Source organism: Neopsephotus bourkii, unplaced genomic scaffold (assembly GCF_033783945.1).
Source record: "Neopsephotus bourkii isolate Nb327-2 ecotype Australia unplaced genomic scaffold, CSIRO-AGI_Nbou_v1 NB_257, whole genome shotgun sequence".
In the NCBI taxonomy this organism is placed as follows: domain Eukaryota; kingdom Metazoa; phylum Chordata; class Aves; order Psittaciformes; family Psittacidae; genus Neopsephotus; species Neopsephotus bourkii.
In genome coordinates, this window is record NW_026900766.1 from 1,008,711 (window position 1) to 1,034,783 (window position 26,073).

The 26,073-nt window shown below is 41.3% G+C and overlaps 1 protein-coding gene across 5 annotated transcripts; it reads left to right on the forward strand.

The window, feature by feature from the left end:
* Positions 1-1,103: 1,103 nt before the first annotated feature.
* On the forward strand, positions 1,104-18,315 carry LOC133208308 (probable mitochondrial glutathione transporter SLC25A40). Of its 5 annotated transcripts, XR_009724319.1 has the most exons (7): positions 1,104-1,227; positions 2,588-2,647; positions 6,332-6,399; positions 8,627-8,800; positions 9,070-9,123; positions 16,723-16,854; positions 17,229-18,315. XR_009724319.1 is itself a non-coding variant. In XM_061346093.1 (5 exons), the coding sequence occupies exons 1-5, from the start codon at positions 1,143-1,145 to the stop codon at positions 17,544-17,546; spliced, it is 444 nt and encodes a 147-aa protein (XP_061202077.1). In that variant the 5' UTR covers positions 1,104-1,142; the 3' UTR covers positions 17,547-17,574. The 5 variants fall into 5 exon arrangements, 1 of the variants encoding a protein (XP_061202077.1); XR_009724318.1 differs by lacking the exon at positions 9,070-9,123; XR_009724321.1 differs by lacking the exons at positions 16,723-16,854; positions 17,229-18,315 and adding an exon at positions 11,192-11,728.
* Positions 18,316-26,073: the final 7,758 nt, after the last annotated feature.

Consider the following 26,073-nt stretch of genomic DNA (forward strand, 5'->3'; position numbering starts at 1 on the left):
TGGCGCCACTGGACCGTGTGGGCCTCGGGCCTCGACCCTCGACTGAGTGAGGGGGCTTCGCAGCTCTAGTGTGGGAGGTACTGTCTCTGGTCAACAGAGTGCCTTCACTGCTTACAGACGAATTATGTATATGCTGTTCTGGAGAGTAGTTTTGCTGTAATCTTGAAGGTACAGTTTTAAAACACCCTTCACACACACACCCCCTTCCCTTCCCCCCCCCCCCCCCCCCCCGTTAGTAGTTGTTAGAATTTGAGAGACAAATCCTGGTTTACGGAGCTTAATCTTTCTTATCTTTTATTTGAATCTTTCTTATCTTTTACTTGAAACTTAGTGAGAAGAGGAAAACATGTTTCTGTAGAGCAAATAAAAAGTTTGGATAAATGTCAACTGATAAAATTACAGCTGCACTTAGACACACTAATAGATTACACATAATAGATACTTGGGGATCGTAGGTTCTGAAATGGTTTTATTTATTACTTTTTCCTTCCCTAGCTGGTTGCAGATCCAGGGAATATATAAGCTCCTTATTTTTAAATACTGCAAGCACATTCTTAAGGTACCCATGCTTATGCAGCCATAGAGTAGAGTTTGTTCAAGGAATTGATAGCATGATAGCATGTGTACTATTTAGTCACCATTTATTACATTAAGCTCTTGCGAGGGTACGTAGTATCATTAAACCAGGAGGCCTCTCAGGGTTTTCTCACAGAAATGACAAAAGCAAGAGAAGGGCTAGATGAATTATTCTGCTTTGCTACTGTTTTGGGCCACAGACTGTGAGTTTAAATTTGTACAGGTTATTTCTGTGTTCCTAAGCCTTTTGTTGAAGCAAGAAGCAATGCCTGTTAATTAATGCAGCTAACAAAAAAGATAAACAGTGTAATTCATGTAAGAAGGATTTGGAGGTTTTATTGTAGTTTAGAAAACTCAGATTATTTACACAACATGGCTCAAATCTGAAAAAAAAAAAGGTGCTTGTTGCATACATGTAGAAAACTAATATTTCCATTATTGTTGCCTATACATGTTAATGAAAATAGAATTTTTTTTTCTTTTGATTTTTCTGCAAGTTTTGGTCATGATCTTGCAATGTATTCCTTAAGAGGTTTTTCTTCTCCAAAGATAAAGCCATTGCTGAAATGAGTGATAGTAACTTGGATAAAACAACCGTTATTCAGCAAGCAATAGATTTATGTTGTGGAGTTATTATTACATCATTATTAGGTAAGGCAAACTATCAAGCTTGCCACAGGGAGAATCTTTACATACTGATTACTCATCAGTATGACTCAGATGATGTCTGAGTTACAGAGTTTGTATGTTTCCACTAATATATTCAACAAGGATGTTTTTGCATAGGTTTCTCATGGGTTTTTTTGTGTTTTAATAAACATGGATAATTGAAATCTCTAACCATTTCTAAACGTAAGAAAAACTTTTATTAACTTTTCATTTCTATGTCATTTTTGTTTTTTTCCTCCCAGTGTAGTAATTCATTGCTTTTTTTCTGCAACAAACAAAACTAATAATAAAAAATAATTTCCACATTTCCTACTGCTTAAAAATAAATTTTAACTAAGTCTACTTTATAGCACATGACAAATCCTGCAAGACCAACCCCCATTAGATGTCTCCTTCATGTAGTTACTACTACACTTCAGTAGTAACATGAATTTATTCTTCTGTGATGTCTTATGCTGACAAAGCCTTTTATTGGGTTTCTTTGTTTATTTGTTTTTCCCTAAGCATTTCCTTTAAGGATAGCTTTTTGTTAGTCTTTTAGACTTCTACATAGTCTGTGGAATTAATCTTTTACTTCGTATTCAGTCGTCTCACTCAGGACCTCCTTCCCCATGTGTACCTAAGAAGGTGTTGTTTGGTTAGATTCAGCACTTCATGTCCCTTGGAGTTATACTTCATATTTCAGTTAATTTTGTCTTAAGCTAAGCTTTGATTCTGACTTTTTACAAGATTATGCAGCAGGGAAGCATGCAATTTTCTATGCACAATTTTTTCACCCACAGAATTTCCAAGTTTTTACAAAATATGATCTGATCACAAAGCTATCAAACTGATACACTTTTTATTCTGTATTTATACCATGTGTCCCATGATGTTAGGTAAAGTAGCAAGCAAAGCTACATCAGACCTGTGGAATTCCCAAGATGCATCTCCATTGTGTGTATGTAAGATTCTAGTACAGCATAAGGTGTTGGTATTTGAGACCTCAGGAGGTATAGAAGACTGGCTCCTTTCTGAAGTGGCAGCTGGAGGTGAGCCAGAATAGGTGTGAGTGGCTAAAATGCTACAGGATGCCAGATTTTAAACAACTGAAAGGAGCTGCAGGAGTCACATTTACATCCCTAGGTTTAGATACTGGAATGTAAGCCAAACATTCAACCTCCTGTTAGTCAACTGAGAGGCATCAATAGAGAGTTAGGGTGTGACTAATTCGTGTTGTAAAACAGATCTGTTTTGTTCCCGGGGGGGGGGGGAACAGGTCATAGAAGTTCATAATAAGGCTTCTACACTTCCACGTTTTCAGGGCATGCAGAGTTTTTCTAAATGATTTGTTACATTTTAGTAACTCCTCTTGATGTTACCAAAACTCGACTGCAAGCCCAGAGCAATCTATTCTCCAAAGGTAAATAAATGTGTGATGGAAGACACAGTTTGCTTTTTCCTTTTTCTGTAGCTGATCGTTATCATAATGCTGAGCTACAGAATGTTTTCATTTGTTTTGCAATATTTATGTTTGATTCTTCAGAGTAAGGGGGGGGCACAGGGAAGCAGCACAGCAGCACACTGAAATGGCTAAAGAAGGAATGTGGCAGTGAACAGAAGCAGTGGAAAAAAAATGCAGTAAATACATACCATTTTAAACAGGCTTTTTCCTGTCTTAGTGTTTTCATTGTAGCAGAAGGTACAACTATTACTGAATTTAGTTTACATTTTTAAAAAGCTATCAATAAGTAACCATTTCATTAGAAGGCTTCTGTGGTCACAATGCTATATTAAAGTTTTCTCCTCCAGAATCCAGAGACTTAGAGTAGTAAGTCTTTCCTAAGTCATTGGCCACTTGATAAAACAGCCAGAAGAAGCCAATAGATAAAGACATAGTGTGCTCAACGATATGCCAATGAATTCTACTATGCAGTTCTAATTAATAGATGATATTTGAAAGGAAAGGAGATAACTGGTGTTCCATGTTGTATGTGGAGATGAATATTTGTGGTTATACTTGCTGTGAGTCAGGAAAAATCTTGTGCTCTGTCCTGGGTTGTTTTTTTATTTTTTTGTAAATTGTAAACCCTTCAGAAATATGAAAATATGAAGCTTAAAGTATGGTTTTGCAATGGCTAAAGGTTCAAAGTAAATGGCATAGAAGAAATAAAAAGAGGGTGATCTAGTATAAATGCAGTCTAACCTAAGATGTAACACTGCCACTTGTAATGTAGATGCTGCTTTAAAAATCTGAAAAATGTTCACATAGTTACATACAATAGAAGCATCCAGGTCTTGTGTTGGTTTTAGTCTTCAGCAGATGGTAATATAGCTTAAATATGTCTCCTTGAGCATACAAGTGCAGTTTTGTTAAGCCTGGCCCTCTGAGGATTACATTTGTTCCCTCTTGCCTTTTACCTAATTTGTTGTCATTGACTTCCAAAGATTATTTTGTCCCTCCCTGCCTAACCAGAGACAAATCTGTGTTACCATTATATCCAGTTTCAAATTGCTGCTAAGAACAATTTTACAAGCATTAACTATATTCTTATACACCATTTTATTACGAAAGTGTTTCGTATACTCCAATGGCCTTATGAATCATATATGTGTTTGTGACAATGGGGACAGCAAAGCCTGATATAGAAAACCTGGGCATTTCAAAGGGATGTTGGTAAGAACATTTTACATTTATATAAAACCATAGATTGAAAACATTTTTAAATAGCATACTATAAATTTATTGGCTTTTTTTTTTCAAGTTGTAGTAGAATCTGTTATCATTTTGAGAGGGTGTTTTTGTGGTTACACTGTGTGATTTATATGGCGATTCAGGATGCCTCCTACTTCCTACAAGAAAATACTTACTCCTTCCTTAAGATAAACAAATGGGCAACTGCACAGTTCTCACAGGATACTGCCTCTATAATTTTATTTTTGCCACTTGAGTCACATCACCGATGGTTGTTGCCTGCAGGTACTGATTTTCTCTACCTGTTTACAGCTCTTCTGTTCACAGAGCTGCCAGTGTGCTGCTGAGCTGAACTGACAGTGCAGATAGTGTTTTAAAGTTAAATTCATTCTTTAGGTTCTGGATCCATTGAAACTTGTAGGAGTAGGATTTTACCCAAACGCTAGAAGCAAACCTGCTGTTGGACACTGATGCAGCTTTATTAGTGAAGATATTTGACTTTGCCATGTCTCTGTTGTACATGTGATAAGAATATTTTAGAATTACATTTCCAAGAAGAATGAAATGGTCATGCCAATTTCTTGAACAGTTTTACAGTGTTACCTTTTTTAATTAAGAAGTTCATAAGTTTAAATTTTTTACTTAACATTACCATGACATGAATTTCTGCCTATTTTTTCTGCGATAATATGATCCATAAAGAGCAATGACTATCATATCATTGTTAAAAAAACCCTCAGTGCTGGACAATTTGCAGTAAAGCAAATAGTAGTGGACATTGTAGGTTTCTGGTGATAGGACTGTACAAATATTTTTATGCATTTGCCCATATAGTTAGTCAGATATATAAACATGGGCTTTTGTTACCTCCTTTCTCCAATTGTTTTATCTGTACCTTCCTGTATTGTAAATTTGTTGAAGCTGGATTACAAACACATAAACTAACTAAACTAATTACAGAATTTTATTTGAAAAATTATAGACACCCCTTTTTATGTCTTTTTGGTCAAATCATGTTAAGACCTTTTAGGGTTTCTTGACTCCTTCTCAAAGTTCCATTTTTTCAAGTCAGGCTTGTTTTAGTAAATCGTGTCTTTGTTTTCCCCATGCAACTTTTTACTTAGAATCATAGAATCATAGAATAGTTAGGGTTGGAAAGGACCTTAAGATCATCAAGTTCCAACCCCCCTGCCATGGGCAGGGACACCTCGCTCTAAACCATATTACCCAAGGCCTCGTCCAACCTGGCCTTGAACACTGCCAGGGATGAAGCATTCACAGCCTCCCTGGGGAACCCATTCCAGTGCCTCACCACCCTCATAGGAAAAGAACTTCCTCCTTATATCCAATCTAAACTTCCCCCTGTTTAAGTTTTAACCCATTACCCCTTGTCCTACCACTACAGTCCCTAATGAAGAGTCCATCCCCAGCATCCCTATAACCCCCCTTCAGATACTGGAAGGCTGCCATGAGGTCTCCACGCAGCCTTCTCTTCTCCAGGCTGAACAACCCCAACTTTCTCAGCCGATCTTCATATGGGAGGGGCTCCAGTCCCCTGATCATTCTCGTGGCCCTCCTCTGGACTTGTTCCAACAGATCCATGTCCTTTTTATGTTGAGGACACCAGAACTTCAGTGATCTGTCCATCAAAGCTGTCTCCTTTAAAGCTCTTCGCCATTTTCTTCCTGTGACTCCTTTTTATGGTCTGTCAGGCTATATGTTTTGAGGCCTTTTGATAATGTCTGGTCTTCAGCATATTCTAAGCCATCAAATCTCAATCTTTTTCCCTCAAATGTTTAAGAAAATAAGGTACCTTATATGAAGGAGTTTGTCATTTTCATGGTGATTTCAGTTGAACTTCAAGTTTAGTTTTCTTTGCTATCAGTGGTCTAGGAACATAAGGGACAGCTATGATATTCATTGTAAGCTACCAGATATAGTGTAGGTACATTGCGCATACATTGTCACGTTGTTGTCAGAGAAAGCAAGTATTGAAGGATCATTGAGTGTTAATTGCTATTTTATGCCTAGAACTTTTGTTATGTATTAAGAAAGCATTTTAGTGTATTATTTTGGGTATGTTTCCACATGTTGCTGCATGCTGTATTAGTTCTGAAAATCACTTACTCGCAGGACTGTCAGTCCTTGATAAAAGCTTACTACTTTGACCTTTTAAAGATGGAAAGAAATTCTTGATTTCAATCACACAAATATTTCTGTTCAGCACAGAGGACCTACATGTGATTAAATATGGTAACTAGCAGAAGCAATTACAAAAGTGAGATGTTAAAGTTATAAGCCATTTTAGAAATGCGCTTTTTAATAAATGAATTTGTCTTTTGACAGCTAAAGTATATTACTGAATACAAAAGCTTGGAGCTAATTGTTGCTGTTTGTTGGTTGTATTTTTAGGATGCATTTGTGAAAATTACTCAAAGAGAGGGAGTTAAGTCACTGTGAAGGGGACTTCCACCAACACTGTAAGTTGAATATTCTTTTTTTGGTAACATGTTATGAATTATTGTTAAAAAAAATACTTCATTATTTAGACAAATTAGTATGTTTCTTTCAAAGTGATGTTAAAAATTTGGTTTAATTCTGAAGTTACAGATAATGATGTAACCAGTTTGATCAAAAACATCTAGAGACAGAATAATTTTGCCCAATCATGAGATTTCTTCTTGTAACTTCTTAGATACATTCTCAGTAGCTAAACAGGAACATCAGGCTTTTCAGTCTTCCTTTTAGAGGTGGTATACTTAATGTAATCATCCCCTTGAGCATCATCGAACCATAGGATTGAACATGATTCTTAGAGAATGCTAGTTTTTGATAGGTATTTGCTGTTTTAAATTGTGACTAATGACTTGCTATCAGCAACACAGCTCTTTCCACACTCATTCCCCCCCCTTTTTTTTTCAACATCTAACTAGAATCCTCTTTCTTTGTCATGAAAAATGGATCATTCATTTTCTCTCTACAAGAGCATTTACGTATTTCAACACTGTTAGCAGATCTCTTCTCGTAATTCTCTTTTCCTTATTTAAGCAAAATGTTGATACAAGATGGTTGACTTTATCTCTTGCTTTCCTGGTATTAATTTAGACTCCCTTTCTTATTTTTTAGAATAATGGCATCCCTACCAGAGTAATCTGTTTTACCTGCTATGACCAACTGAGTGAAGCTTTGAAATCTAGACTAGGAAAGGATGATGAGCACCAATTCTTACAGGTTCCTTAAGCAGATGTAAGTTGCCATTTGTTTAAAGAGAAAACTGAAATAAAATAGCTGTATGCTGTTTTCTTGGGTTTATCAAGTAAATTTGTGTGGCTTTAAATGAGGGATAATATTACATGGAGCTGGGCATAAGAAGGAATACTGTAATTACCCAGTATTTCTTAGGCAACATAACTCTCTCATCTGGAATAATGTGATTTAGTTTTACTGTTACACTTCCACAACATTTGTAATTTGTTTAGAATTTTGTGGTTTTAGGGTTCTACCAAGGACAGTTTAATTCTGTTCTGTTGTGAATCTAATAATGAACCACATTATTTTCTGCAATGGAAGCTACATAGGTAATTACATGGGAAGTGAAAATAGGACTTGTACTGGTTTTATTGCTGTATGATGTAATGGGGAATTATTTTCTATTTATATTTTCTTACTTTTGTTTATCTTTTTCCTCATATATTTTTGTACAGAAGTAGCTCAGGTCTTATGTTTTGGGGCTTTCTTAGAACTCTGAAGGATTTAGTTCTATATTCTACTTGTGAAAATACAGGGGGGACTGGAAGACTAGTGGAAAAAGAATTGTTATTCTGTGATGATGTGGCAAATTGTTCTTATTAGGCTGCTCCAGATTTTAAATTCGGATGTCAAGGAAACCTTACCCCAGCAACAGGAGGGAAGTGCTTGGATCTAGTAAAATCATTGAAGTGTCTTACATGTGTGATGGGAGCTTGTTAGTGAGTGGTGACTCACTTTCTACCAGATGCAGGAGGGTTGCTTTATCAGATACATTCTTGATAGTTTAAAATAAGAATAGCAAATATCATAGAATCAGCTAGGTTGGAAAAGACCTTCAAGATCATCACATCCAGCCATTACCCCAGGACTGCCAAGACCATCACTAAACCATATCACTGAGGGCCTCATCTGCATGGGTTTAGAACACTTCCTCTTAGAGCCATTACTTCTTGTTCTATCGCTTGTTACTCAAGGAAGTTGCTTAGAAATTGCTAAGAAAATGCTTAGAAATCAATAAAAACTTAATCTTTGCCATCATTTTTGTCCTTAACAACAGAAACAAGCAAACAAACCAAAACAAAACCCCAGGCTCACTTTCCTCAAGTTGCACTTATAAATGGCAATTATTGAAAATTACTTTTTATGAGTACTTGAAATTTTCAGCCTACTTATGCAATAAATCCAAAAATGATGATTCTTAATGCATGACATGGATTACAATATGCCAGTATTGAAAAAAGGTAGGTAACTTGTCAGTCCATAAAGATCAGGTACTGTGAGTAGGTATGGTATTCTTATCTGGAAAGGAAGCTTATTTGGGGAATTATTTCAAGGGAAATAGAGTTGAATCAAATCTGTAAAGCAAGGTGAGACCTTACGTTTATGTTCCAGAAATATTACCAGTAAATGTTGATTTAGAAGAAAAAAAAACCAGCCCCACCTTTTTTTCATTTCTAGTTGGTTCAGTTACCATTGTGAGCCCCCTGGAGCTGATCAGAACTAGAAGGCAGTATTGCAAGTTCTCCTCCAAGCAACTGTACTTGTGTGTCAGCAGTAAAGTGGCTTCAGACGGATGGCTTTCCTTGTGGAGGGGCTGGAGTTCTACTGTTCTGAGAGATGTACCTTTCTCAGGTTGGGTTTATTTTCCTTACAGGTTTCTGTTATGTCAGAAGATATGTTTATGCATAACTCTTCTAGATTTTTACTGTGGTTTTAGATGATTTTAGTGATTAGATTTAAGAATGACTGAGATTTATTTGTTCTCTTTTGGGTGTTTTTATTTATAAATTTTTTTGAGGACCTGATTTCCCCCCCCCCCCCCTTTTTGTTTGTGGATACCAGCTAAGGCTCATTGTAACATGCCCTTTCTCAATACTTCGACTGTTTCTTCTCATCTTTAGCTTACACAATGACTGTTTTTGAAGACTTCCAATAGGAAATTTTCTCTCTGACAGGTATAGTGGCTATTTCCTTATGGGGAAACATGCTGTAGCTAAGTGTTCTTACACTTAATTTTGAAAAAGTGCAAAGATGCAGTGACACAGTAGTGTTATCAGGAAATATTTTTAGCAAGATGAGTTGGTTTTTATAACTGCTCTAAAACCCATGAAACTAGAGCATCACTCATTAGCAAAGCTCCAGAGCTGAAAGTCTAGAAGCAGAAAAGGCTGACACACAGCACTATTAGTCCTAGGGCTACACTTTACAAAACTGGGATGGAGAAGATCATGTGTTTTCCCTTTTTGTCACAGCTCTGCTCTAAGGAGACTGATAAAAAGACTTGTTAATGCCCATGGTAAAAGCCTCTGACTCTTTCAGGCCCATTTTTGTCAGAGCAATTGTGGGCCATCAGGCATCAGTTGTCCTTGAAACAGTTTTAGCGCTTTGGGTAGTACCAGGAATAATCCATTTGAACACTTTGTGTTGCCTCAGAAAAATTCTTCAAACCTATTTTTGGAGGCAGAGAGCACTTGAAGTATTTGACCTATCTTTGTTCTCCTAATGAATTCTTAAGACCATCTGACATATAATTTATGGTTCAAAACAGCCTAGTAGACCATTAATTGATTTGGACTGTTATGGTATTTGAGCACATTTAGATGTGTACCTAGAGTAAATTTTAATTTGGCTGTGAACCAAACCGATGCATGGTAGGTGGAGGTGATTGGGATATTTCATGAAAAACTGAACTTGGTAGCTGAGTTAACAGAACTAAATCATTTCAGCTGTTCTCTTTTCAGAATGAATAATACTCTGTTTTCTTTCACTTTGCAAATGGTACATGTTTGAACATTGTGGTTGGACTGTGTCCAGGGTTTAGCAGTAGCAGTCAATTTTTCTCCTTGGTAGCTGGTGCAGCGTTGTGCTTCAGCCTGGGAACAGTGCTGATAACACTGATGTTTTCAGCTGTTGCTAAGTAATGATTAGTCTGACCAAGGACTTTGTGAGGTTCATGCTCTGCCAGGGAGGAGGGGAAGCCGGGAAGAAGCAGAGACAGGATACCTGACCCAAGCTAGCCAAAGAGGCATTCCATACCACAGCACATCATGCCTGGGGTAGGGGAGAAATGGGAGTTACCCAGAAGGACATGGGGGCTTCTGGGTCGGACTCGTTTTTCAGTGGGTGGTATCTTATTCTCTTCCCTTGTTATTTTCTCTTGTCATTGTTGTCATTAGTGGTAATGGTGGTGATTTGTGTTGTACATTGGTTGCTGGACTGTTCTTGTCTCAGCCTGTGGGAGTTGCATTCTTTCGATTCTCCTCCGCATCCCTCCAGGAGCAGGGAAGATGAGAGCCCCCGGGGTTTAGGGTGGGGACGCGGGCCTCGACTGCTTCCAGCCTGGCACCACTCACTGGGAGTGAGTAAATGAGCTGCCTGGCTGGGTTTAAACCACAACAGACTGTATCTCCTGCTTAGGGGTCCTGTCCCTTAAAGGGAATTAATTTATCCTTCTGTGATAGGGAAGGCTTCTGAACCTAAGGCAGCATGGTTTCTCTAAGGCTAAAGATAACTGTAAGGATTCATCTGAACCTTTTGTCCAAAGTACTTCCTGTTGAATATTCATTTTAAAATTTGCTTAACTCTTCTCTGCCAATTGCATCTTAGGCTGTTCTGTTAAGCTTATAAGGGAACTTAAAATTCTTCATCTAAGTCCTGTTGTCTGATTTCAAGTAGCAACTCCTATTCTCTTACTGGTCTTTGTAGCAATGTGGCAGGAGCTAGTGATCTTCATTCCCGCGACTGCTTTTAACAGAGGGGGAAGATCGGAGCACTGTGAGGGAGTGCGCAAGGAAAAGGGCACTAAGATGGTGTGTGTCTGTTCTCAGACTTTTTTATTCTTTCATCCATGCCTGCTTTTGCTTCACTGGTCCAAAACATGCTCATAGATTTTAAGTTAGTCCTGTACTGCTCTAGCATTCACTTCATACCCAGTGGGCACTTGTCTGTGCCCAGTACTTCAAAGGCATTCTGGGATGCTGGAAAAGTAAAGGTACAGGTTAACCTGAAGCTACTGCTTTAAAGGTTTAGGTCTATTGTTGAAGAACCAGAAGCGAGCAGGCAATGAGATGCATCAGTAAAGGCAAATGCATTAAAAAAAAATGCCACAAAGCTCAGATGCTATAAAGCTAATGGTGTTTGATGCTGCTTAATGCCTTTCCCAAATGTGTTTTCTGGTAACTTTTTGCTTATAAATACTCCCTGTGAGGTTAAGATATGCTCCCTCAATACCTTTTATTTTGGCTCTTCAGTTTAAATGATGCCTCAACAGCATCATGTCTTCTGGTATTCTTACAGCACAGTCTGCGCCTTTGCTATAGTTAGCTGAAGTTAGGTCTTTAAAGAGGGATTAAAATCAGTGTAACAATTGGTACTGACAAAGCAGCTCCTCTGTGAAAGCAGTCAAGCAGCACAGCATGACTCAAGTAACACAAGGCAGTTAAAATCCCACTGTGTTAGTAGCCCGAGTGTGAATGGTACGCTTCAAGCATATTCCATGGGAGGCTACCTAGACTGAATAAAACTTAAGCTGTGAATGTTTCTAAGCACAAGAACTGGGTTAGCAATTGCTGAGGTGAGTAGCTCAAGAGAAGACACCTTCAGCACCTGAGTGGGAGGAAGATTAGCATCCAGGAGCCTCAACTCAGAGCAGCAAGAGCCACTGAGGGAGCCTCAAGTCCTCGACAGGACCTGCCCAGGAGCCATCAGCTCAGCTGATGCAAGCTCACATGGGGTGGAGCCCCAGGAGGAGCAGCACCAGCCCTGACTGGTTAAAAACCTGCCCCAAGGAGTGCAAGTGACCAGGGCGAGCCGGATGGTGAGCACTCACCATATGACCAGGCCCCGGTCTGGGAGTTCTGCTCTGGCTGCCCCGGTGGTGGCCAGCATAGGCACCCAGACAGAGCCTATGAGAGGAGAGACTGCAGTGCAGAGCTCGGAGTGTAGAGAGTGCCTGCACTGGTCTGGTGAGGGAAGGGTGCACAATGGGCAGGGCTGCACCCGGTGTTCCCTGGTGGAGGTCCTGAGCTGCAGGATGCTACTAATAGGCTGCAAGATGTCAGGGAAGCTGAAAGGAAGCAGGACTGCTTGCTCCAGGCCCAAACTGTGCAAGGGCCTCAAGCGTCCCCTGTAGCTCATGGAGGAAAGAAGGAGCTCATTAACCCGGGAAGCTGGGAAACAGCAACAAAAAAAAACCCAAACAACAACAAAAAGGTGAAGAGGCCAATTAAAAGCATGGGGCTTCCTCCTAAATCTATTATCCCCACCCAGAACCGCTTTGCTGTCCTGCAGGGGACTGATGAGGAAACACACACCAGAAACAACTGGCTGGGGCACTGCTAAAGAAGATCTCTACTGGTGCTGCCAGGAAAAAGCAGTGGGTCGTAGTAGCAGGGGGCTCTCCTTTGAAAGGGACAGAAGCGCTCATTTGTCGCCCTGACCCGGTCTCAAGGGAGGTGTGTTGCCTACCAGGGGCACGGATCAGGGATGTGGCAGAGAGGCTGCCTGCTCTAGTAAGTCCCACTGACTATTACCCACTCCTGGTGATCCATGTGGGTGCTAGGGATACAGGCAGCAGTAGCCTAGAGAGCACAAAGAAGGACTACAGAGCCCTGGGAGAGGTGGTCAGGGGCTCTGGAGCTCAGACAGTCTTTTCGTCAATTCTCCAGGATAAAGGGGAGGACCTAAAAAAAGCTAGGAGGATTAGCCAGGTTAATAAATGGTTAGAAGGGTGGTGTCATAGTCAGGGGTTTGGGTGTCTTGAACATGGGACCCAAGTTAGTAGGCCAGGTCTACTGGGGGCTGATGGAGCTGATCTGGCAATGAAGAACAGTTTTGGTAGGAGGCTTGCCAGGCTGGTCAAGAAAGCTTTAAACTAGATGTGTTGGGGGAGGGGGGCATCATTCCATCCCAACACTCCCAGTCAGTTGCCAGCACCTGTTAATAAATGCTCAGAGCAATGTAGAGATATTCCAGCCAATGAGCTGGCTTCATTTGGAGCTCGGCTCAGATGCCTCTGTACAAACACCTGTAGCACAAGGAACAAACAAAAGGAGTTAGAGATGTGTGCACATCTACAGGGGTATAATACAATAGGCATCACAGAAACATGGTGGGATGGCTCCTATGACTGGAGTGTTGGAATGGAAGGTTACAGGCTCTTTAGAAAAGACAGGCCCAGCAGGCGGGGAGGGGGAGCTGCTATTTATGTTAGGGATAGGCTGGAGAGTATCAAGCTCTGTCTGGGGACGGGTGAGCAATCAGCAGAGAGTTTGTGGGTCAGGGTTAAAGGGAGAACAGCTATGGGGGGCATTACTGTGAGGATCTGTTACAGACCACCTATATCAAGAGGAATCTGTGGATGAAGCACTCTGTAGACATAGGAATAGCCTCACGCTTACAGGCCCTTGTTCTCATGGGGGACTTCCACCACTCGTATCTGTTGGAGCAGCAGTGCAGCCCGGCACAAGCAATCCAGGAGGTTCCTCGATTGTGTGGAAGACAACTTCCTTCTGCAAGTAACAGAGGAGCCAACGAGGAGAGGTGCCATGCTTGACCTCGTGCTCACCAACAGGGAAGGGCTTTTTGGAAATGTGATGCTCCAGAGCAGCCTTGGTTGCACCGATCACGAGCTGGTCGAAGAGATCCTCAGGACAGTGAGAAGAGCGTCCAGCAAGCTCACTGCCCTGGACTGCAAGAGAGCAGACTTTGGCCTCTTCAGGAGACTGCTTACTAAAGTTACATGGGATATAGCTCTGGAGGGCAGGGGGGCCCAAGACTGTTGGTTGATATTCAGGGATCAACTACAGCAAGCTCAGGAGTGTTGTATCCCACCTAGAAGGAAATGCAGCAGGAGGGCCAGGAGACCTCCATGGATGGATAAGGAGCTGCTGAGGAAAATCCAAATGAAAAAAGAGGCTTATAAAAGGTGGAAGCAAGGACAGGCAGCCTGGGAAGAATAGAGGGATGTTGTCCGGGAAGCTAGGGACCAGGTTAGGAAAACTAAGGCCCAGTTAGAATTAAACTTGCCTAGGGATGTTAAGGATAACAGGAAGGGATTCTATAGGTACGTAGCGAATAAAAGACAGACTAGGGACAGCGTAGGCCCCCTCTAGAAGCTGTCGGGAGAACTGGCTACCCTGGATTTGGAGAAGGCTGAGGTTCTGAATTGCTTCTTAGCCTCAGTCTTCACTGGCAAATGCTCTGACCACACCACCCAGGTCTTGGAAGACAGATGCAGGGACAGTGAGAATGAAGACCTTGGGCCCACTGTAGGAGACGATCTGGTCTGAGACCATCTTAAGAACCTGAACGTACACAAGTCCATGGGACCTCATGAAATGCATTTGTGGGTCCTGAAGGAGCTGGCAAATGAAGTTGCTAAGCCACTGTCCATCATATTTGAAAAATCATGGCAGTCAGGTGAAGTTCCTGATGACTGGAAAAAAGGGAAATATACCCCCCATTTTTAAGAAGGAGAAACTAACCCAGGGAACCACAGAGCAGTCAGTCTCACCTCTGTGCCTGGCAGTCTTGGAGCAGATTCTCCAGGAAGGCAAAAAAAACCGAGGACGCTTGCGAGTCCAACCTGGGGGAAAAAAGCCTTCCCCCCCCCAGCTGCAGGACACGAGGGGCCGCCTTCGTGGTGCATAAGCACCAGGTGATAACGCAGAGCACCAGGACCAGAGGAGCCCTGACAAGTGGTCATGCTCAGTGCTCAGAGGAAGGCAAAAAACTCACAGGGACCGGTGCCAATCTGCCCCGGGGGAAAATTCCTTCCTGACCCCAGCCCTGGCAATCGGTTACTCCCTGAGCACGGGAGCAAGACCTGCTCCCGGTCCACGGGCTGGTTACGCCTCTTAAGGGGACAAGGGGACACTGGCTCTGCTTTTTCTGCTTCCACCTGAAGCCATCTCAAGGGCTTCCAACAACACCAAAATGCCATTGGCCTGATGAATCCTCGGAGCACGAATCCTTCCTGTGCTTGGCAGTGGGGGAGGGCACTGAGCCGCCTGGGCATCCTTTTTCTTCTGGCTACTGCCTCTCTCTCCCCTGGAGGTGAGGACGTCAAGCTCCCTGACAACTAAAGCAGGATCCCTCAATGATGCTTTCAGCGTGGCCCCTCCAGAAGCTGGAACCGCAGCACAGAACCTCGTGCAGCTTCGCAGCTTCAGGTGTTCCCTCCCTTAGTCCCCCCCTCACCTAATTCCCTGGTGCCCAGGAGATGAGGACGGCCAGCTCCCCAGTGACTGAGGCAGGATTTCCATCTATGCGTCCATCCCTCCATCCATCCACCCGATGAGCTTTGAGCATGGCCCCTCCAGGAGCTGGAAGTGCAGCACAGAACCTCCTGCAGCTTCGTGCAGCTTCAAGGGTTGCCCCCATTAACCCCCTCCCCCCTGCCAGGAATTACCCCAGTGCCCCAAGGACTGCCTCTGGGATGGCCTCAGGCTTCCAGCTCTGTCCTGGTGGCAGCGCCGGGCACTCTGGCAGTGGGGCAGGGGAGGGCACTGGACTCGTACTGCCCCAGAGCATTGTAATGCTGCGTGGCCGGGTGCTGGCACTATGACACAGGGGGTGACGGGGCCCTGCAGCCCTGCCCACTGCAGACCTGCTGCTGCTGCCCCTTCACCCAGCATCCCTTGGAGAAAGGCCTTTGGGGTGCTGGCCCGGAGGCAGTGCCTGTGCCCAGGAGGCCCAGGGGGATGTCCCTGCCCATGGTGGCCACACATTGGGCATCGCTGTGGGGTGTCCCTGTAAATAAATCTCTATGTTCATACTGTATCCGTAAAGGCTTTTATAGCACGTACAGTCAGTTGAGTGTGGTGATCCCAAAGGAGAAAGGAAAGGGGTTTGGGTTCCATTTGCATGAATTCTGCAGAAACGTAGAGAGCATGCAGCATTTCCTCACCAGTCCTTATCAATACACCAACTGGCATTTGCTACTACACTGCCTATGGTGAGGTCTTGGAAAGGAGAATTCAAGAAATCTCTTGGGCATTTGTTACATAGGGCAATGTTTGTAGCAGAGGGCGTTTAGGTATTTCCTTGTGTTAACATTCATGTGTCTGGTTTGGGGGTTTACCTCTTGTACTACTACTTGAATGCAACGCCTTCCTGACTGCTGCCTATGCCCCGTGCAAGGTCCTACACCTGGGTCAGAGCAATCCCAGGCACAGCTGATTCTAACAATAATGCTCAAGTCATTCTTTAAGCAGTTATGTGGAGGACATAAATGTAAATGTTACACAGTAAAATGAGTCCTACAGGCTCTGATGCAAAGTTTCTTATTTAGGCAATTTATATAAAGTCAGGGTTTCATACATTTCAGTATTAAGTCTTGATCGTATCATATGAGTAATTCTGGAATATAAAGATAAGAGGAACAAGGCAGTCTGTCCATGGATCATCACAAAAACACTTTTATTTTGGTTTCAGCACGTTTCTTTTTGCTCCTGTTTCCACAGTAGAATTCTTATATCTGTATTTGATAAAAGAATTTCTGTATGTGACATACAAATGTGCTGTAATGCAGTTTTATCTTTTCATAACCACAGCAACGTACTGGTATATTTATGAACATTTCAATAAGATCCTGTGCAAGGAACTTGGTACTCACGAGCCAACATTTTTATTGCTTTTGCTTAGGGAGCAGCATCTGGCTCTGTAAGTATGTATTTTTATGTCTAGTTGTGTGGAGGCAGTGTTCTCACAGGAGAATGGATAATTGGTACATAAACTGAATAATCCTGAAAGATACAGCAAGGCCACGAGAGGCCCGAGGAAGCTCAAGCAAGCAAGATAAGAAGAAGCTGGAATTCACTGAGTTATGAGAACTGTGGACTGTTGGCAAGCTTTCGAGGTCCAATTCTCACACCTGTGCTTAACCAATTATATGTTAGTCATTAAGGGGCTTCAAGACATGTATCCTATCATAATATGCCAAATCACTGTAAGTGCATGTAAGAAACAGTATATAAGGGGTTAAGGCTTTGTAATAAATTGGCATTTGCTGATCACATTGATCGTTTCTGCGTTGTCCGTGACTCCCGTGTCGACACAGTTGTACTCTTTTATATATCTGTCGCTAATATACTATTTAAAATTGGTATGATTTTACCTGGCTCTCACAGAAGTGTTGATGGTTTTGGGGTGCATGTGCTTTAAACACCCATACCTGGCATTTAAGCTGATTAGGTATATCTGAATAAATTACAGTGTTCTGAAATACAAGACTTTTAATTATGTCAGACACTTGGAATTTTCAATCTAGTTTTAAATTGTGTGTACTTTAATTTTGTAAAAAATTAATTGAATGTTAATTTTTTGTGCTCTAACATTAAAACTGCTCTATTTTCCTGATAGATTGCATCTGTCATAACTCTGCCATTTGATGTAGTGAAAACACAAGGCAGACTGGGAGTGCGAGACTTTAAAAAGTGTTGGTAAGGATAAAAAAACCATAATGTCTGGAAAAAGTGAATGTAGTGTTTTGGCATATAGACTTTTGGTAGGAATTTTAAATATCTATTTTTTTTCCTTTAAAGTTTATCTAAAAAATACTAGCGCTGACATCTTTTCTACTCCAAATTTCATAGGATATTTTTACCTTCTAGGATAAATACAGTATTTCAGTAATGGCTTGGAGGAGGGAGAAGGTGTGAGCTCAGTACTATTTAGTTTAGTGAGATGGCATAAAATATAAACAAAAAATTCAAAGCTATTACATTTAGGGAGACCAATTGCAAACTGAAGATCTCCCTGCTCTTTGCAGGCAGGTTGGACGAGATGATATTTAAAGGTCCCTTCCAAGCAAAATGATTCTATGATTGAAACAAGTTATATTTGAATAGGCAAAAGTTTAATTTCTTAAAATACATTCAGGGGAACTTACCTTCAGACTCAGTTTACCATAAAGACAAGTTCTTGTTTAAGTATCTGAACTGCAATGAGCATTTAGCTACACGTATAGCGTGACAATGAGAGCGACTGGGTCGTTTGAAAGCTAGGTGACTTTTTCCAGCTATATCAGTACTTTAGTAAGGAATATTGTCTCTGTTCTTGTATCTTACTCCAGGTGTTACTACAGGGTTTTCTGTCATGATATTTTAAGCATTTTATGAATTTGCATATTTTATGAATTTAATATCCTGTATGGACAAAATTAAAATTAATTAAGCCTAATAATTACATCTATGACTGTCTCTGCTTTCTAAAAATACTCTTTTATGGCATTGTATATATTACTTAATTCACTGTTTTCTTGTACTGCATTGAGTTCCACAGAGGGACAGTACATCGACCTGGGCAGTTAGGAGGAAAATTGTCTCTAAAAATGGGATCACTGGATTATTTGCTGGTAAATCTTTTCATATCTGTAAACCAATTCAGAGTAGAGAGAGAGCTTTTAAGTCATTAACAAGTTGTTATAGCTGTTAACATGCATAAATTATACAATATTTCGAGCTCTGGAAACACTGTGAGTTACAGAATAGTTTGCATATGTAAAGCAACAGATGTATATATCCTGAGAGAATTTTGACAATCTCTTCACAAGTTACTAAGCTACAGCTGTCCAAGATGGACATGATTTAGGTAAAAAATAAAAGGACTGGGATTAACAAATAGAGGTGTATTGGCAATGAAAAATGGTGGGAAAAGGTTCAGTTCAGGAAATAGGTTTCAAGTTTAAGGAAATAGGTTTCAGGAAACAGGTTTCAAGTTTAAGCAACTTGTTGATTTCTTAAACTGCAGTGCTTGGGTGTTTCAGAAAGAACATGTACAAAGGAAATGTAATGGATTGCAGATTTGGAAACTGAAGTAAGGAGGTGTTTCTAGACAGAAAATTTCTTAAATGCGGTTTTTGGTCCAGTGCTAAAAATGTCAAAGCAGTCATTACCATTGCATTTGCCCACCTGTATTTAGGAATAGCTAGCCTAATTTTTGTTCTTCATTTCATACTAATTTGTGTACTTAACTTTTTTTGGTTCTTTCTGTCTCAGAAACAGAGCTTTAGCTTCAGTGGTATTTTTCTGTTTGTCTTTGAAGAAGATGCAGTATGGAGAACCCAAGAAGTCTGAGAATAGAAAAGAGTAGAATTCACATAATAAAATACGGTTACTGGCCTGTGGAATACTTGGCCTAGGATAGACTCCATCCATCTATGATGCAGTGTAACTCCTTGATGTATTTAATCCTTCTTGCACAGACTGTCGTAAAGACTTGGTTTTAGAGATTCTGATAGCTTTGGCAGACACCACTTTTTAGCCCTGGACTATATGCAGTAGTTTTTTCTACTGTTGACCAGCACAGATGTATCCCTGACCATCATAAGAAATCTTGGCCATTTAACCCCTCATAGAACAGAAGAGAACCCTTCAGGAATACCTTCTGATGTCTCTTTCAAATCCTAGCATCTCTCTGAAAGCAACTCTCTGGGCCCTACCTCATCATATGACCGAATTCCTGGTACTAACTCAAAACTTACAGCAGTAAGTTTTTCCTGTTTTCCTGAGAGGTCCAACAGGAAGTTCTGTTCCTCCTTTTCGTCATTATGGCTCAATTGTATCATGATTCTTGGCAGCGAGGACTGATCACAAAGCTCCTGAGACCTCGGGAGGCTTAGGAGGTTTTTTTCCATTTCATAATGAAGCTGTCCTGGGCAGAACAGGCACTCTGTGAGCAAGCGTGATACGAGAGGTAGGAAAGATGTAAGATGTAAGACAGATGCAAGCCCCTCACTGTTACCTCATCCTGAAACTGAGGATTTCTTTTAAATGTTAACATCTTTCAGGGAATCTTCCACTTCTGTATTTACAAAAGAAGTTTGACTCCCTTATGAAGTAATCACCAGTCATTTCAGTCATTCACGGTACATTAAGCCATATCCCAGAATATTCTCTTGGAGAACAACATGGATTTTTTTTTCACAGATTTGTAGATATTTGGCAGCAGCTATGATGGATCCTGCTAGTCTTCTGTCACAGGTTTCTACTTGGCTTGCTCTGACAAGCAAAACAGGAAGAAAGGATTTGTTTTCCCAGAAAGAAGAGTTCTTGTATTCTCATCCATTTTGTCCTCATAGCCACAGAAGGCGACTTGTGTTTCTAGTTGCCAATTGGTAACTAAAACCAAAGGTATTTTTATAGTTCAGGTATATGCTGCTCTCCCCACCCTGTGTACCAGGGTATGGACAGAGGCAGTCTGGGATTGCTGCTGCATGTGACAGAACTGAGAGAGTAAGTTTCCAGCCTCATGTGACAGTGCAAATGAATGTTCACAGTGTGAAGGTTCAAGCTGATTAGGCATCCCCAGGAATTCTAATTACTGGTTCGTATCTTTTTGTGAGAAACTACTATCATTCATCAAACAAAACCAGATCTTTACCTGGGGTGAAACTGCCTTTATTGAATACATACATTCAGGTAGCTCTATCAATAATTTACTAGCCCAAGTATCACCAGGCTAAGACCCCATATCACTTTTTAACTAGACTGGTCTTAAAGTGTTTTGTTTTCAGATATCTTTCTGTGTATGGCAACTGGCAATTAAAACTTCAACCTTGACTGTATATAAAATGCTTATCGTCACAAAGTGCTCTTGGCAGCCTGTGTGCCCACCTCCAGATGCTCATCTCCCTAAGATTCCTTACTTAGCTGGTATTTGTCACTCAGCTGCCCTCCCATACCCTTCTGTTGGGCTGTAGGGTTCCCATGTCTTTCTGTCTTCAGCAAGTCTGGCAGACAGGTGAGGCAGTTACCCTGTTCTGTTGAATGGCTGGGGCAATACTGTGTTGCCAGCACAGAGCTCCTTTATAATGCACACGTGTTGTCATGAGTGACTCCAGCAGTCTGAGGAGAAAATTACAAGATATTGAGATTAAAATTATAGTGAGATAAAAGCCTGTAGTAGTTCATAATTAAACAAACCACTGCAACAGACATTCCAAGCCCAGGATACTTAGTGTCTTGACAGCACTGCATCGGTTTCTTGGGGGGTCTGTATGTGAATGGCTACACAGTTGGATGAAGACTTGTAAGACTTGTGTTCTTTGAAAGAGATGAAATTGCTTTACTTGCTGTACAGTGATGCCGTAGCTGGGTAATAGTATTTGCATGTTTTGGAGCACTGATGCCAGCGGAGTGCAAGACATCACTCAGTATTACTAAACATTTTGGATGGAATTTAGTTCACAGATTGTTACCTACATTTAGGTATTGACACATGAGTGTAGAGATGTTCTCTTGATCAGCACTATCCCAGTTCTGTTGCCCACACATAGGTGAGGTGACTGGGGGTATTTTGCCTGGCTTCTTGCTACTCTTCCAAAAGGACACAAGTTTTCCGTAGGCCATGCATCATCCAGGCTAGCTACTTGCAGATGCCTTTGTGTTCCAAGTGAGAGTAGATGACTATGTGTAAGCAAGTGGATTCAGCCTTATTTTCCCACCTCTAGTTAAACTTTTTAAACTCCACTGACAGGATCACAGTTGATTGCAGCAGGAAACACTTGATGCCCACATTCTATTGTTTAACCTTGGGACCAGGATTCTTCCATGTTAGTAGAGGTGCTGTGGGACTTAAGAGATAGTAGTAGAGAAATCACACTTTTACTCAGCAGTTGGTTTGAAGGGCTGAGCCACTGCCTACAGCAGAGGGTACAGCCCAGCACAGTAGTCTAGCCTTTCCTCCCCGGCTTTTATCCAATTCAGGGTTCAGGACTTCCCGAACCTCTTGTCCCACCTGTGTGGTCACAAGCCTCTCTTTATCCCACAGGAGCAGCAGGTTTGCAGTGACAGGCAGAGGACGGGGCACACAGTCTGCGCCCCCCAGCCATCTGAGCTGCACTAGAGCAAGTCAAGGGGCTCTACCTCCCTGGAGAGACAGAGGGGGCAGAGGTACAATGGACTTGAAGCTGGTGAAGGACCTGGAGCACAAGTCAGATTGATTGATGAGGAATGGCTGAGGGAACTGGGGTTGTTTAACCTGGAGAAGGCTGAGGGGGAACCTTATGACTCTGCAACTACCTGAAAGGAGTCTGAAAACAAATGACAGTGAACGCTTTCCTTTTCTTTTCTGGGCTGGTATTATTCCACGGCTGTTTAAAGTTGCTCCTGCATGTGCCATAATGATCAGCACATATGAATATGGAAAGTCTTTTTTTTCTCATTTAAATGGAAAAATGAGCCAACATCCTTAATTCTACTTCATCTGATTGTATGAAGTCAAAATACAGGATGGAAGTTCTGCCAAATTTGAATATGTGAAGGCATTTTCTAGAACTCCCAGTGAACGCCTGTCATTACATTTGGTAACAAATACAACTTCATTTTTGACACAAAGGATAAATTCACTTTTAAGACTAAGAACATAATCATGACAAACTTATCAGTGAAGACTTTGTGACTTCTCTTGCCACTAGATGGAAATAGAAATGAGAAAATAAAACAGATGCTGACTGTTCTTCAGTGATGGTTAAAAGGGAAAAAGAGACTGGACTGAATAAGGAATAACCACTGCCGCTGTGTTAATATTCAGTCCAACTAAAAATTGTTGTTAGGTATTTAAAATGAGGTTTAGAAAATTGTATGATATGATTACTCCTCCATAAGGAGGTTGATACAGAATGAATTCAATAAAAATTTGTTTTGCTTAATGGATGTTTGATTCTGTGCATGGTTGTTATTTGCAGCTCTGTATTTTGTGTAAATGTGTATTGCAAAATAGTCCTCAGCTTCCTCTCAGGTATATTTAAAATGAAAGATGCTTTAGATAAAACTAAAAGCAGCACACTACTCCTTAGAAACCCCAAGAGGATGGTGAATACGTTGGTAAGTAAGTGCCACAGTGGCTTTTTAGCTTAAGGCATTACTCTTAAGAACTGAAAGCTCACACAGGAACTGGAGACAAGTGCCTGTCTGGAAGAACATGCCCATGCATGGCTTTGGGAGGTCACAGAGCTCCACAGCAGCGCCAGGCCCCATGCCAGAAAGCATCCCTCACCCCCAGCTTGGGAGGGAGCACCATGTTTTGAAGGCCATCGTTCCTGGGGTAGGTAAGGATGGTTCATGCCAGTGTGACTCAGCCATACATCTGCCTGCAGAAAAGAGCACGTGGTTACTACTGTGGCTGTTGCCTGTGACAGTGTGGTACACCTGCATGGCTGGAACAACCGCCCCCAGCACTTGACCTACTGCATCAGAGCTTTCTCTGCAGGATTATTTTTAATCATTATTATTTTTTAACTACCCTCTTTCTTTCCTCTCTTCTTCAACCACCCTCACTGCATTGCTTTTTTCATATCTTCCAGTGAAGTGGCTGAATTATATCTGTGCATATTTTCATAAGGGGTGCTGGTACAATAGCAACTCAGTGGTCAGGTCACTAAAACACCAACTTTGGGGTGTGCTTTACCCAAGAAATAGACTTCAGTCCTATTCCCCTATGAAGAAGGTGTCCCAGCATGTGTCTGGCACTGGTGAACATTCACCACATGCTGAAAAACGCTGCAGTTGTGAAGAGGTTAGGGACAGGCTCTGGCACACGGTGCCCGCAAGAGGTCCTGCCATGGGAGGTACCTGACACTGTTCCCCTCTTGTGATTTCTCAAACTTAGTTTATACTCAAAGCTCAAAATAAGGCCCAAGAGAAAGCCAGCACTAACACCAGGTTTCGGATCACACTGAATGACATACAGCAGCAAACCCAAAGTCTCCCTGTTGTGCAAGACAGAATTTGCTATAAGGTTAGTCATGCTGTTGTTTGTCGAATGTTTTAATCACATAAAGTGAGATCAAACAAAAACCAGTAATCAGCAATGATACAAAAATGTTTAATTTACATGCAACATTCATGGAACGTCAAGGCAACAAAACATACAGTTTGGCATTTGTTTTTCAATCTTTTTTAAAAATGATTCATGTTCAAACTGAGAAAGACACACAAGATTATTTCCCATGCACAAATGACACCCAGGAACTACACAGAAGACTCCCGTTAAATGACACATGAATTTCACACCAGTAGCTCCAAGAAAAGAGCCATCAGCAGACATGACTGAAGATCATGATCACAGTCCCTTCCAAAATGCTGACACAGTGGGGAAAGTGCTGAACAGTGAATGAGAACCGATCAGCTCACTGTATCTTGATGCAGAACATTAACTCGTGGAATCCGGAGTCCCTCACTGTGTTTGTAGTAAAAATACATCTCTAGTTTACAGATTGGCATTTAATAACACTACTCAACTGCCATGAAAGAACAAGTGCTTAATGTCATAACAAAACCTCAAATTTACGTGAGGTAATGGACATTCTGACAGTGTATGAAAGCATTAAATGGTCAGTTGAGTACAGAGAAATCAACCAGGTGGGTACGTGAGGGCTTGAAGGACAAGGTTTGGTGGGCTTTGCCAAGATGCTTTAAAAAGCTGCACTGAAATGGCACCAGTCATGGTTTATTCCACCACAGCTGCTGCAATGTCCAGCACTGTGGACTAGAGAGTTGAGATGGCTCTTTATCTTTCTCCAGCTAAATCAAACAGTGCCCGAGTCCCAGAGGTGCGGAGCCTCACACCTATACAGGCTGAACATGTCCTGTAGTTTCAGTAAAGGTAAGAATGAATCCTCTTTCAAGCCCACGCCAAGATGACCAGATTACAGTAGTAGTGCCAAGGTACCGTTACAACAGGCAAATCAACTGAAACCAAACAGAGTGTAGAGACAGAGTGTAAACACCTAAGAGTATGCAATAATTAAAAATCTGTCCTGTATTGCAGCTACTCATGTAAACAATTTATGAAACTTCTTCTTTGGCACAAAAAAAGCATTTTCCCTAGCACTTATAAATACAACGTACTTACATGCATTGAAGTTCTCTTTAAAAAGTTACCGTACTGATAAGCGTTACTCGATTAGCAAAATCCATAGCGAAAGGATCCATTGTATCTTACAAAGAATTAAGAATACAGTTTGCAAGTAAAAAATTAATTTGCAAACTTGTAAGCTGTAGGGAAATCTGGGAAGTTTGGTTCATTTAAAAAATGTCTCCCTGTTTGCTCCCCCCACCCCATCAGTAATTGAAATCAATGGCAAAGAATCCGAGAAAACTGACTTAAGGAAGTTCTGCCGTGTTACCTAATCAAGAAAAATACCTATTGCACTACTACAGGAATGAGAAAAATCCTTTAAAATGAGAACACTGTCATTACATTCTCTTTGCTCCCTATTTTCTACTCTCCTTGGGACCTTGCCAATAAACACACAATCCAAGCTTCCCAAGGTGCTAGCCCTGCCCCTGTAGTCCCCATCTTTCCAGCAAGGTAACCAAGAAATTTCTCATATGATGTTTGATTATCTAACTCAGGTCACTCAAAAGCATTTAGCGAGTTTTCTCAACATTTGTGAATTGCGAAGTATACCTCATTTATCATATATGATCAACTTACATTTGTTATTCACATGCAACTTCAAGAATTAGTAAGAGTGTTTCAGTGTGAGTCCTCAGTGCGATTCGGACATCTCCTTAGTGCCATGATGCTACAGAAATGCAAAGTCTGACACTGAGTGAACTCGAGAAGAGCTGTTGATAGGTTAAATAAGCTATTTGAGGACCTACGCAACATACAGAGATGAAAAGCTGGGTTTTTAGGTAAAATATCTGCCTACAAAGTCTAGTGTTTAGGATCCCCTGTCTGTTCTGCAAGAGTTGATAGATATTTAAAGCACTGCAGAAAAGCACCATGGCTAGAGTAGGGCCAGGCCATTGCAAGGAGAAACAAAGGTCTTGGCAGTTAAGTAGGGGACTGATTTCCAACTGTTTTATTTAAAAAACAGTCATAAGCATCAGATTATATGTCCTGTACCTGACTTTAAGTAACTGTACTAGCTTTAAGTAACTCTGAGTAATAGA